General features: G+C 41.1%; 1 protein-coding gene across 1 annotated transcript in view; it reads left to right on the forward strand.

Moving 5' to 3' along the window:
• The first annotated feature begins 1,766 nt into the window (after window positions 1-1,766).
• Window positions 1,767-14,636, forward strand: part of mrps6 (mitochondrial ribosomal protein S6) — a 41,183-nt gene continuing 28,313 nt past the window's right edge. The window contains 1 exon segment of the mRNA NM_001097389.1: window positions 1,767-1,886. Coding sequence (NP_001090858.1) covers window positions 1,842-1,886 — 45 coding nt within the window. The 5' untranslated portion in view covers window positions 1,767-1,841.

The raw sequence follows: 14,636 nt of genomic DNA on the forward strand, positions 1-14,636 counted from the left end.
AGAAGGCAGGCAAGGTGTGTTTAGAAAAATCACAGGTTAGTTATGATCCCTCTCTGTGTGCTACTTTTAAAGGAACAGTAACACCAAAAAATTTAAGTTTTTTTAAAGTAATTAAAATATAATGTACTGTTGCCCTGCACTGGTAAAAGTTGTGTGTTTGCTACAGTAATACTACTATAGTTTATATAATAAGCTGCTGTGTAGCCATGGGGGCAGCCATTAAAGTTAGAAAAAAGGAGAAAAGGCACAGGTTACATAGCAGATAACAGATGACCTCTCTAGAATACAATAGTGTTTATCTGTTATCTCCTATGTGCCTATGCCTTTTCTCCCTTGAATGGCTGCCCCCGTGGCTAAACAGCAGCTTTGTTTACATAAATTTCTGGGGCAAACACACCAGTTGTACCAGTGCAGGGCAGCAGTATATTTTATTCTTATTACTTTTATACACTTTCATTTTTTGGTGTTACTGTTCCTTTTAGGGTGAAGACACTTGAGCTATTAGTAGCAGCTTCTTGTCATGGCTATTAAATGCCAGAAAATCCCCTGCCATAGACAATACTGAGAATTGCCTCTGCTAAAACACACGTAGAGACTATTATCAGTAAATGATCAGCATTGTCTATTTTAGTAGCCGTGACAAGTAGCTGCTACTAGTAGCTCTGTGTGTCTTCACCCTAAGCCCCCCTACACCGATTCCCACCCCTTAGTTTTTCCCTCCTCTATAGCTCCACTGGCTCCACTGCCCATTGTTTATCAATTAATAAACCCCCAGACTGATTTCGTTGCCATTCCAACCATCTATTGTTTATCAATTAATAAACCCCCAAACTGATTTCATTGCCATTCCAACCATCTATTGTTTATCAATTAATAAACCCCCAAACTGATTTCATTGCCATTCCAACCATCTATTGTTTATCAATTAATAAACCCCCAAACTGATTTCATTGCCATTCCAACCATCTATTGTTTATCAATTAATAAGCCCCCAAACTGATTTCATTGCCATTCCAACCATCTATTGTTTATCAATTAATAAACCCCCAAACTGATTTCATTGCCATTCCAACCATCTATTGTTTATCAATTAATAAACCCCCAAACTGATTTTGTTGCCATTCCCATTGTTTATCAATTAATAAACCCCCAGACTGATTTTGTTGCGGTTCCCATTGTTTATCAATTAATAAGCCCCCAGACGGATTCATCCGGCCCATTCCCCACACAGCCCTTATGGGGCTTCTTTTGTATTCACTGCACTCAGCCTCTTCTGATAAGTTGCCACCTGGCAAACAATTTCAAAAACGGTTTAAAACTAGTTTATTAACATCCCAAAAGTTTGGGCACACTAGCACTACTTTCCTGAGGTGTGCCAGCATATTACATATAGCTAGCGGGCTGCACATTGTAACTCAGGGAACCCACAGGTGCTTTGGCCATTTCAATATAAAACTGTATATTTGAGGTAGCAATTAGTATTAATTCATGGAATTAATAATACTAAAGGAATCATATTAGCAGGCTCCTAGTGAATACACAGAATGAATGTGAGGGAATATTGCCGCCCTACTGAGTGACACTGACACACTGGGGGAAAGGTCAGGCCGCCCATGTCCCTCAGGCTACAGTACAATGGCACAACCAGTGCGTGGGCGTGTCTAGGTAGCGGGGGCGGGCCTAGCGAGAGGAAGAGGCGGAAGAGGGGCGGGGCCAGGTGGCAGCAGTCGGAGTGTCCTTTAAGCTGCCTCTCTGGATTTTATTCAGTCGGATCTGGGCAGAGCCAGCACCTCTAGAGCAGAATCAGAGCCGCCGCCGCCGTGTGCTAGTACCGAGCAGCCATGCCCAGATACGAAATGGCTCTGATCCTCAAGGCCATGCAGAGGGTGAGTGGCGCCCATGCTTGCTGCTTTGTGTTCCTTCCTCCTCTCGCAGCCAGACGTGCCCGGCCCTTATTGGGTCTCATTGGCTTCCCCATGTGTCTCTCATTGGGGGCCCGATACACGTGTTTTGTAGGGGCCACAGGAGCCCGGCAGCTTGGCAGTCGCAATGGCACAGATGGCATCTTTTATTTCATACAAATTGTGCCTTTTTGCGTATATACTGCGTGTAGGGCTCGTACACACGCAGCTGCAATAGGAGGTTCAGGGACAGATTGGGCAGATATGGCAAACCATAAAAAGAAGTGCAGGGAACAATCTATATTGGGCAACAGCTGTTACATATTTTATTATAGGAATCAGACATGGCCAACCTGAGCTCCTACAGCTGGTGCTAAACTGCAACTCACTGCATCTCCGCAATACCTATACAGGGTCCCAAGGTTGTCCTGGGCCCTACAGTGTAGCATACTAATTTGGGATTTGTAATAATCCATAATACTCAACTGCTTAGAGATGTGTACAGCTTCTTGTTTTATATTTGTCTTTTACTAATGGTGACATAGTATTGTTTACCCCACAAATACACATATTGTATGTGCATGTAGTATTTATAGTAGTAGTGGGGATAATAGCCTCTGGGAAGGGACTGGGGCTGTGGGATAGCAGGTATAGTAGGGAGAGATGGTGCCTATAGTAGCAGTGGGGGGATAATAGCCTCTGGGAAGGGACTGGGGCTGTGGGATAGCAGGTATAGTAGGGAGAGATGGTGCCTATAGTAGCAGTGGGGGGATAATAGCCTCTGGGAAGGGACTGGGGCTGTGGGATAGCAGGTATAGTAGGGAGAGATGGTGCCTATAGTAGCAGTGGGGGGATAATAGCCTCTGGGAAGGGACTGGGGCTGTGGGATAGCAGGTATAGTAGGGAGAGATGGTGCCTATAGTAGCAGTGGGGGGATAATAGCCTCTGGGAAGGGACTGGGGCTGTGGGATAGCAGGTATAGTAGGGAGAGATGGTGCCTATAGTAGCAGTGGGGGGATAATAGCCTCTGGGAAGGGACTGGGGCTGTGGGATAGCAGGTATAGTAGGGAGAGATGGTGCCTATAGTAGCAGTGGGGGGACAATAGCCTCTGGGAAGGGACTGGGGCTGTGGGATAGCAGGTATAGTAGGGAGAGATGGTGCCTATAGTAGCAGTGGGGGGATAATAGCCTCTGGGAAGGGACTGGGGCTGTGGGATAGCAGGTATAGTAGGTAGAGATGGTGCCTATAGTAGCAGTGGGGGGATAATAGCCTCTGGGAAGGGACTGGAGCTGTGGGATAGCAGGTATAGTAGGGAGAGATGGTGCCTATAGTAGCAGTGGGGGGATAATAGCCTCTGGGAAGGGACTGGGGCTGTGGGATAGCAGGTATAGTAGGGAGAGATGGTGCCTATAGTAGCAGTGGGGGGATAATAGCCTCTGGGAAGGGACTGGGGCTGTGGGATAGCAGGTATAGTAGGGAGAGATGGTGCCTATAGTAGCAGTGGGGGGATAATAGCCTCTGGGAAGGGACTGGGGCTGTGGGATAGCAGGTATAGTAGGGAGAGATGGTGCCTATAGTAGCAGTGGGGGATAATAGCCTCTGGGAAGGGACTGGGGCTGTGGGATAGCAGGTATAGTAGGGAGAGATGGTGCCTATAGTAGCAGTGGGGGGATAATAGCCTCTTGGAAGGGACTGTGGCTGTGGGATAGCAGGTATAGTAGGGAGAGATGGTGCCTATAGTAGCAGTGGGGGGATAATAGCCTCTGGGAAGGGACTGGGGCTGTGGGATAGCAGGTATAGTAGGGAGAGATGGTGCCTATAGTAGCAGTGGGGGGATAATAGCCTCTGGGAAGGGACTGGGGCTGTGGGATAGCAGGTATAGTAGGGAGAGATGGTGCCTATAGTAGCAGTGGGGGGATAATAGCCTCTGGGAAGGGACTGGGGCTGTGGGATAGCAGCATTAGAACCTTACACACAAATGAGCTGTCCAATGTATATACTGGTTCTTGCTAGAATGTTTCTCGTTTGGCAATGGAAATCTACAAATAGGCTACTTCTCCAGTTTTAAAAGCAGCTACAAGCAGTTTCCTTTTTGGTGAGAATATTTCACTTTTTATAGTTTTGTTGCTGGGGAAACTCTCAGTGTGAATGTGACCCAACACATATTTTACTTCACGCTGATGGTTTGCTGTACGGATGTGTTGTACACCAGTCATCTCATCTTCTCCTTTAGTCTCAAAGTTTCTGAAAAGCCTCATTCGCTTATTTCAAGTGATCTACTACAGTTTAGTGGCCCTCGCCTTGTAGGCCAGGGGTGGCCAAAAGGTTGATTGCGGTCCACCAGTCGATCCCCATGGATTTCTGGTGGACCACGTCAAAGCCGGGAAGTGCGGCGGTTCCGCACATTTATTGGGTTCGTGTACGTATGCGGGAGGGGCCAAAAGTCGAGTGCCGGGGGAAAAAGTCTGGGCACCCCTGTTGTAGGCACTGAGTTGCTATTTGAGCTTTGTTTCTATTGGTTAGTGGTGCAAGGTATTCTGGGGAGTGACTGAATTGCCAAAGGATTAAATGTTTCATTTCTTGGATATTAATTGGTTAATACATGCCTTTGCATGGGGGGTAGCTGTCCCTTTTTATTCCTCTCAGTTTTCGGTTTTGAAAACCTTCACAGATTTCTTCAGATTTTGAAAGGGGAACCTGAGGAGATTTTTAATGGCCTAGCTATGGAAAGAAATGACTTTGGATAATAATATGTCAAATTTTATCATCAAAGACTGGTTCTTTCTACTGACTCTTTATCATGTGAATTATTTGGCACTGAAGCAAAAAGCGACACCCAACAAACATTTAGTAGAGAACTAATGGTTTAAGAACAGGAAAAATGAAGTAGGCAGGCACTCCGGAACTCCAAAAATGTAGATATAAAGCTCAAGTATCAGTAAAATCAAAAAAGTTTTATTATAACCTATACACATAAATACTATAAAGCCTTACGCGTTTCATACCTAATCATAGGCTGAATGACATCCAACAAGCACAAAATATTTAAAGCCAAGGTGGCCAATCACATTTCCAGAATATTGACCAATCACAAAGGACATGTAATTACAGGACTATTGTGGTATATAATACAAGAAAAGCTTTTAGCGTATCCACATAGTGTTAGTAGAAATAATAATAAAGTATAGTTTGTCTATTGACTAATAACTAATGTGCATGAAAAGTATATGCTATATCATATTATATTCACTGTTTATATCCCCGAAAAGTAATGAATTAATTAGCAGTAGTATAGTGGGAGGTAACAGAAAAAAGTATAATGGGGCATATAAATCTAGTATCTATACCAGAATACAAAATATGTGTAAGCTATAGTATAGATGGGGGGCATAATAAATTGCATATTCTACCTCAGGACCTTAGGGCGCTTCTTATATATTCACCACGAGGATCTGGTTTAACCCTACAAAACTGAAAAAGCCCTATGCCTATAATCTAATAAATACTTCCATTTAATGCTGCATTGGTAATAGGTTGGACCAAATATCCTTTAATATCTTAACTAAGAATTAAAGGAACAGTAACACCAAAATATGAAAGCGTTTTAAAGTAATTGAAATATAATGTACTGCTGCCCTGCACTGGTAAAACTGGGGTGATTGCTTCAGGAACACTACTATAATTTATATAAATAAGCTGCTGTGTAGCCATGGGGGCAGCCATTCAAGCTGGAAAAAAGGCACAGGTTACATAGCAGATAACAGATAAGACACCATTGTATTCTACAGGGTTTCTGTTAGCTGCTATATAACCTGTGCCTTTTTTTCTTTTAAATGGCTGCCCCCATGGCTACACACCAGGGTTTAAATAAACTCTAGTAATGTTTCTGAAGCAAACACAAAACTTTTACCAGTGCAGGGCAGCAGTACATTATAGTTTAATTTCTTTGAAATATATAAATTTTTTGGTGTTACTGTTCCTTTAAGGCAGGGGTGGGCAAACTACGGCCCGCGGGCCACATCCGGCCCCTTGGCCTTTTTAATCCGGCCCGCCGCCAAGTCTCATCACGTGAGACTTGGTGTCATTGGCGGGCCAGAATTAAAGAGACGAAGGGGGCGTAACGCTGGCCTGGTCCTGCCAGCCCTGGTCCGGTCTGGGGGTGAGTAAATGTGGCCCGTGAGCCAAAAAGTTTGCCCACCCCTGCTTTAAGGGCTCTGGCACACAGGGAGATTAGTCGCCTGCGACAAATCTCCCTGTTCGCGGGCGACTAATCTCCCCGGATTGCCATCCCACCGGCGATGCATTTTCGGCAATTTGCTGAAATCGCCTGCGCAGCGTGTGCCATCCCACTGGCGACTTAAATTTTCGCTGGTGGGATGGCAGCCGGAGAGATTAGTCGCTCACGAACAGGGAGATTTGTCACGGCTACTAACCTAAACAATGCTGATCATTTACTGATAATTGTCTCTACATGTGGTTTAGCAGAGACAATTCTCAGTATTATCTATGGCAGTGGATTTTCTGGCATTTAGCCGTGACAAGTAGCTGCTACTAAGTAGCTCTGTGTGTCTTCACCCTTAGTAAAAGACTGAAGACTAGTACTAGGCATTTCCAGAAAGTACCGATGATTTGACTTCCTGATAAAGTCCTGCCTAGTAGATATCAGGCCAATATCTATCCAGATATCTGTGTTTTGGCCTCATACAAATGTCAAAAAGTTGTAGGGTAAGTTGAGAGCCTGTAACTGCCAATGTAAAGCCAACTTTGGATATATACGGTAATTAGGCTTATTGATGTTCAGCTGATTCTAGCTAAAGGCATATAAATTCTTTACTACTGTTCCTCCTTTCAGCCTGAGGTCTACACTTTATTTTCTAATAAAGCATCTTTAAACTCTTTATTTACTTTTGTAGTTATTTCACTTACCCAAGTTGTAGACCAAGAAAAGGAAATTATTTTTAAAAATTAGAATTATTTGCTTATAATGGAGCCTATGGGAGAAGGCCTTTCCGTAATATGAAACTTTCTGGATAAAGGGTCCCATACCTGTACCAAAACTTGCCTCCAAGCCAGAAAATAAGCATCCGCTTTGAGGCCACTGGGAGCGACATCCAAGGGGTTGGTGAGCAACATGTTTTTCCTGGGTAACTGTTTGGGGATCACTGATCTAGACCATATTGTGTTAAGATGATTGATGACTGTAGGCAGGTTGGAGACCAAGGAATATCCCTGGCATTGTGCCATAAAATCTCCATTTGAAAGCCCCCATTGCAATATTTAATATGTTAAACAGTTTCAAACTGTTCCAAACCTTCAAAAGAATATTAGACTTATCCTTTTGTTTGGTGTAAAAAAAAAAAAATATTAACTAGACAAAAAAGTTTCTTCCAAAGGAATCAGCAGAGGTGCTTTGGGGAGATTATCTCATTTCAGTGAGGTAGGCCATGTACAGCAACCCAACCTTTAGCCATTTCTTAGTATCCAGGAAGACAGCACTGTGTATGAATAAAAATCCTAATACAATGCTGTTATAACGCCCTGTTAATTATCTGTATTCACACCTTTTTGATATATTAATGTCTTACTGTTTGAATGGTATAATAGTTCCCTAAATAAAGCCTAACACAATGTCCATTAACTACCTGACTGTAACCATCTTTTCCAGAACTTCATTAATGCAGAAATAGAGATAATAAAAGGAAAAGAATAAGAAAATTCATTTCTTACCTTGTTGTATATGAAGGAGCAAAGCTATGAACCAAGTGTCTTTATACAGATCTAAGACTGCTACTGTAAATGTATTATAATAAGATAATGTACCATCATTAGATGGCAGGGGCTCTCAAATGGTCAGGGGCAGATGTAGCATTATGTCAGATTAGAACTCATTACAGAAAATGTCTATTCATTCCTATGGGATTTTTAGAGGTGTATTTATCAAAAAGTAGACCCCGACAACTGTTAGTCCTGGCAGCATATAAATATTAGAAGTTACCTCTGTTTAAATAGAGTTCCTTAGAGACTTCAAATATTCCTATAATTTACAAAAGGGAAGGGGGAGTACATAATCCCTTATAATATTTTTCCCACAGCCTTGTGGCTTTATATGGGCACAGAACCCCTCAGTGACTTCTAATATCCTTATCATTTACAGTAGGGGGTACATTATCCCTTATAATACATGAGTGATACTCAGAGATCCCTGTATAACTCAGCCTGCAGCCTTGTGCCTTTATATGGTCACAGAACCCCTCAGTGACTTCTAATATCCTTATCATTTACAGTAGGGGGTACATTATCCCTTATAATACATGAGTGATACTCAGAGATCCCTGTATAACTCAGCCTGCAGCCTTGTGCCTTTATATGGTCACCGAACCCCTCAGTGTCTTCTGATATCCTTATAAAGTACAGTAGGGGGGCACATTATCTCTTATAATACATACTCATAGTATCCCTTATTATCCCTTGTTATAAGTCATACTCAGAGTTCTTTGTGTAATTCCTGTGCCATTGTTTTGGTTTGCAAAATATTGTAGAGGGTACATAATTCTATAGAATGGCTCTTCTTTCTAAATAAATAATATCGTTCATGATATACATGATAAAATTCATAAGCAGACACCTTGTTGCCACTTTGGGTACATTTTTTTCATATCACTAATGATAACTTTCCCTTTAAAGGACAACTAAGCCTGCTCCAAACATGTTATTTACATGTTTTGAGGAAGGCATCACTGAAGGAGCTCTATAAGTAAACTTGGGTTCTCTCTTGCATGACTTAGGACTACGGGCTTTGGGTTTTATGATATAAAAGCCATAAAAAATAACCAATGTATCTAGTGGCTATAGTTGCCCTTTGATTGTGTAACTGTATCACCTGTTTTCAGGGCTTTTTAATTTTAATAAACTTCTGCCTTTTTTCTTATGCAATAACTTCCCTGGCCAGGAGCTGGGGCTAATCCTTGTTTACTGGGCATTTCTATGTTAATAATACAATAGAAAGCTGTTTTCCCCGTAAGTAGAGATTATATGGCTTTACAGCATGTCCATTTGGCAGCTTTTAGCCTTACATTCAGCTTTTCTAATAACCATTCTGTTTAAATATGTTTTGTCCTAGATTGTGTAGAACAAGCTTCTTTCTCCTTTGTATTTAATAAGGAACATGTTAGATATAATTTTAACATGGTGACTCTACCTAAGCTGATCAGAAAACCCTGCACTACACTGATGAGCCCAAGAAAGGGCGAAACCGGTCTGTAGTTGGGAATCTGATCAGCTATTATCCTGGCTTCAGCTTCAAACCCAGTGGGTGAGCAGTAGCCTATAGGATAAACCCATGTAAATGGGATTTTTTTAAGAGTTTGGAATTCATTCCCAGAATTCCTTTTGTTTCTTCATTTCCATAGGAGTGTTAGTGCCCGGAGCAGCTCAGCAGCAGCACTAAACACCAACACAAATTCAAACAGTTCGAACAAAAAAAAATAACGGTGCATATGTAATTTCTGCATGCATCTTGCATCAAGGGTTAGTGGATCAGACAGTTATGTAAAAATAGCTTGTAAAATAGGAAACATGGTATACAATGTGACTGGATAAACCTGCCCATCTGTTTTGTTTTATGGTGAATTTAAGTAGAAGATATTTCTGCACCGTATTCTCTTTTTATTATTGATTGATCTTGTGCTATTTTTTAGAAGGGTAAATTGAAGTGCAGAAAGTGATCTGCTGGTTAGTACAGGTATAGGACCCGTTATCCAGAATGCTCGGGACCAAGGGTTTCCGGATAAGGGGTCTTTCTGTAATTTAGATATTCATACCTTAAGTCTACTAAAAAATCAATAAAACATTAATTAAACCCAGTAGGACTGTTTTGCATTCAATACGGATTAATTATATCTTAGTTGGGATCAAATACAAGGTACTCTTTTATTTTTATAGAGAAAGGGTAAATCAGTTTTAAAAACCTGAATTATTTGATCAAAATGAAGTCTATGGGAGACAGGCTTTCTGTAATTCGGAGCTTTCTGTATAACGGGTTTCCAGATAACGGATTCCATACTTGTAGGACTATATAGCAAAATCAGTGGAGAAGTTCTGGAAAGGCTCCATTTGATAGGCTACATGCAGTTGTCCTGGTATTTAGCTTGGCACCTTGGTGTTAGGCCTCAGAACCTACCGTTGCCAGAGCTCTTGGCTTTCCTGGCTAAGGGGTTTCAGCTCTGCTCCATTGGTTGCTGTAGTAGCTCTACAAAGTTTCCCCTCCCCAGAAAATTCACAGAGGAAGGGTTGTGGTGTTTTGACCATAATGTTTGCACAGTGCTCAAAATGTTCATCCAAACATTCAATGAAAAATGGTGCCAAGCAGGAGAAGGCGTTTTGGTCACTATTGTTCTCCATGATGGAGGGCTAAAATAAAATACACTCTGGTCCTAAAGCAAAACATGTTCCTAGTTAGAATTCCCCCACACGGTGACACCAATGGAATCTTCTGCAGACTATAACTGGCGCCCTATGGCTGCCAGTCCACATTCACTCAGAGATCCCAGACAGTCCCCTGTGGCTTAATGTAGCGCTTGGGCTAATGCTAACCTTGCTCTGGCATATTACTTATGATAGTGTCCTTAAAGGCTCAGTCCACAAGTCTTCCTCTTTACGTGTGTGTACATTTATATAGGTATGGGACCTGTTATCCAGAATGCTTGGGACCTCTGGTTTTCCGGATAAGTGGTCTCTCTATAATTTAGATCTCCATACCTTATGTCTACTAAAAAGTCATTTAACCACTAAATAAACCCAATAGGACTGTTCTGCCCCCAATAAGGGGTAATTATATCTTAGTTGGGATCAAGTACAGGTACTGTTTTATTATTACAGAGAAAAGGGAATCATTTAACCATTAAATAAACCCAATAGGGCTGTTCTGCCCCCAATAAGGGGTAATTATATCTTAGTTGGGATCAAGTACAGGTACTGTTTTATTATTACAGAGAAAAGGGAATAATTTAACCATTAAATAAACCCAATAGGGCTGTTCTGCCCCCAATAAGGGGTAATTATATCTTAGTTGGGATCAAGTACAGGTACTGTTTTATTATTACAGAGAAAAGGGAATAATTTAACCATGAAATAAACCCAATAGGACTGTTCTGCCCCCAATAAGGGGTAATTATATCTTAGTTTGGATCAAGTACAGGTACTGTTTTATTATTACAGAGAAAAGGGAATCATTTAACCATTACATAAACCCAATAGGGCTGTTCTGCCCCCAGTAAGGGGTAATTATATCTTAGTTGGGATCAAGTACAGGTACTGTTTTATTATTACAAAGAAAAAGGAAATCATTTATAAAAAAAAAAAAAATCAAAATTATTTGATTAATATGGAGTCTACGGGTGGTGACCATCTTGTAATTTGAGCTTTCTGGATAACAGATCCTATACCTATATAGGTGTATATATAAGTAGAATAACCTGGTATAATCAATTGGTCTTCATTAGTTATCACTGTGTACCTTTACTTTCATTGTTCCTATTATTTTATTGCTTCATCTTTCTGTTTAGGCTCTCTGCTATTCATCTTTATATTTTTAACTGGTTACAAACTGGTTAATTATTACTTGCAAGCCACCTGATACATTTCAAGCCTTTGAGCTGCACAGAAGAAATTGTAATTAGTTTTAATACTAAATACTAAAAGTTAATGTGCACAATCCCTTTAAAGGAGAAGGAAAGTCATTTTGGCATTTTACTGCCAATAGATTTGCCACTTTAGTGCCACCTAGAACCCTATATTTATTCTGCAGAAAGCTTTACCATACCTAGAAGCTTTCTCTGTTTAAGATTGCAGCTGCCTTTTTAGCTTGGTCTTCATAGCTTCCTGCTTGCAACTCTAGCCGTTATAGCTCAGATCACACATTCCTAAGGGAGGGGGAGTGAGTTTTATTCAAAAAAGTGTGCTCAAAGAGCAAAAACTAAATCTGATTTCTCAGTACTAAAGAAAAAATATAAATAAACAGATAAATGTCTAAATGAATAGATAAATGATCAATACACCATATATACAGATTGTCATATTAGAAAATATGTAACTGAATTATATACCAAGTAATTAGTTGAGACCCGGGTGTCAAAACCCCGAGTCTATCACTTAAAGCGACACTGACACCTAATATACCTTTTTTTTTTAAAATCAGCTATGTTGTTTGTAATGGTGGGAGCTTCTAAAATCCTAACAAAAAAATTCTCAAAGCTAAACCACCTTTCCATGCTCAGCTTCGGAAGAACTGTCCCACGGGGTAGCCATCTTAGCACCTCTTTTCATCGCTCCAAAATCAAAGGAAATGTCTGTCCAATTGCAAAGGACCAGCGACGCCGGACCTGTGCTGCCCTTCTGCCTTCATGCGCCATCACGTCATCGCGCGCATGTTGGCGCTTAGACACCGTGTGGTACTGGTATAATACAACTACAGTAATACCCCCCAAAGCCACACTATAACAATATAATATTACTATATTACTACTATGCTGGTGGTACTGGCGGCTGTATTACTCTAAAGACCCGGAGAAGAAATTACAAGATCACATGTTAGGGTCACATGATTTATTACACTGCTCAAAGTAAGGGAAAAGGAAAGGGGAGGATCTCCTCAGGTTGTGACGTCAGCCTGTTCGACTGACAGGCTGAGCAGATACAGTCGGGTTGGCAAACAGTCGGGTCCAGGATCTTCTTAAGTTTTTGAATAAGCGCTTTCTTGAAAAAACAGTCCACATGACTTATAGGTATGTTTGGAGGTAGATTCATTTTTTGAAAAGAATTATTTTGGTGTCAGTATCCCTTTAAAATCCAAGGGGAAATCTCAAATACGGCTTTCAAAACAGAGAAATCAATGTGCTCACCGAGATCCAGTAGTGGTCCGGGTGCTCAAGGCCCCGAACCCATAGCTAAAGGGAGAAATCATAGGCTTGATTAATTGCATGAACGCATGAAACGCGTCAGGCATTTTTGGTTTTAACATGAAGAAATAAAGACCGAGTTTTATAGCAGATTCTCTGAGTCCGGAGTGCTTGATGTTCCATTTTTGATATTGGAGTGAGTTTTATGAAGTCTTATGGGAGGGGGAGAAGGGAGAGAGCTGTGCAGCCCCAGGAATGAAGGATTTTTCTGAGAGAGGAAGTCAGATACCCTAAGAACATGTTTACAAGAAACGAGACAAGAAATCCTGTGTTTCTTTTGATAGAGGACTTTCTTTTTTTTTTTTTTTTTCACTGCCCATTTAACTCTCTCTGAATTCTAATTAGCATATGCAAATGTATGCTAATTCAGATTCGGTTCAGCTGGGACCACAGATCCGGGCGAAACATCCCTACTTAGTTTTTACCTTTCCTTCTCACTTAAGACTTAATCTTTAGAAAAAAAAAACCCCAAAAAACGAAGTAGCCTAATGCAAGTAAATAATGTTGCCAGGTAACTTATCATTCTGTTGGCTCCTTACAGTGATTCTGACACATTACCCATTGCGTTTGATAGAAATAAAGGTTGGATATTAGTCATGAGTCTGCTGAAAAGCACAGCAACTATACATTACAGAATAATCATATAATTATACAACAGAGACCTGAAAATCATTATTGCTTTTTTTTAATTTTCCATTTGCAAAATTGATGAACCGTTGTTAAATACTACCATAATCAACATAATCTAAAGGGGCACTGTCACCGCAGCCTCTAGGAAGGCCCAGAGTCTTAACATTTAGCTACCCAGAGCTTGAGACTTTGGGCCCTTTACTTTGTGCATTGGCACATAGCGGTTTCCAGCATTTCGTTGCATCGCTGCGAGTAACAGTTTAGGAGGTGGGGACCAACGCTTGAATCCCCACAGTTAATTTATTTGGCATTCACCTACAACTCCTTGTGCAGGCTGTGTCTCCCCATGATGGTCCCTTTGGTCCTTAGACTTGCAGTGGGGGCTACACATGGTTTCATCTGTTGGATGGTTGATGGCAAAAAGTATGTGTATGGTCCCTCATAACTTGTCCATCCCTTCAGCCCGTGGACTGATCAGATGGAGATCATATAAAATCGGCCTTTAGACACAGTGCTAGATATTTTAGATATATTTGTAACATATCATTTGTTTTAATGCTTGGAGAGAAGTTCTCCTTTGTGTATTTGTGTTTGTAGGAGTTGGCCAGGCTTTTTACTTGTCCTATTTGGCATTTCCCATGCATTTCAGTAGAGTCAGTGACCAGCAAATAAGGTCACATGTCCCAACGCCCTTAGGGCAATGGTACATGTAGTGATTCTGGGCCTTTGTCACCAAGGCAATTAAAAGCTCCACAGGATCAGGATTGATCAGAGCATGTAGTCACTCACCCCCAGAGTTATTAATTGCCCAAGTGGTAGAATGCCTGAATGCTACTTGTGCCATTGCTTTAAATCTATGTGCCCGCCATCTATTCTGCTACTCCAAGTTGTCATTGTTCTCACAATGACTAACCTTCTCTAATTCTATCTTTGTTTGTTTGTTTTTGCTACCTTGCAGGGTTCCATACAATAGGCCACGCTACATGGTAAAAATCTGATGGCCTTGGGGATTGTCGATTTAAAAAATAAAAGTGCGTGCTAAGCACCGAATATAGCCGGAACCACCGCCAAGAGAGCAAACCAAAGGACAAAGACTTTTGCACTTCTGTACACTGTTTTTTTTACTGACACTTTGTTTTATAAGAATTG

The sequence above is a fragment of the Xenopus tropicalis genome, chromosome 2 (assembly GCF_000004195.4).
Source record: "Xenopus tropicalis strain Nigerian chromosome 2, UCB_Xtro_10.0, whole genome shotgun sequence".
NCBI classification, from domain to species: domain Eukaryota; kingdom Metazoa; phylum Chordata; class Amphibia; order Anura; family Pipidae; genus Xenopus; species Xenopus tropicalis.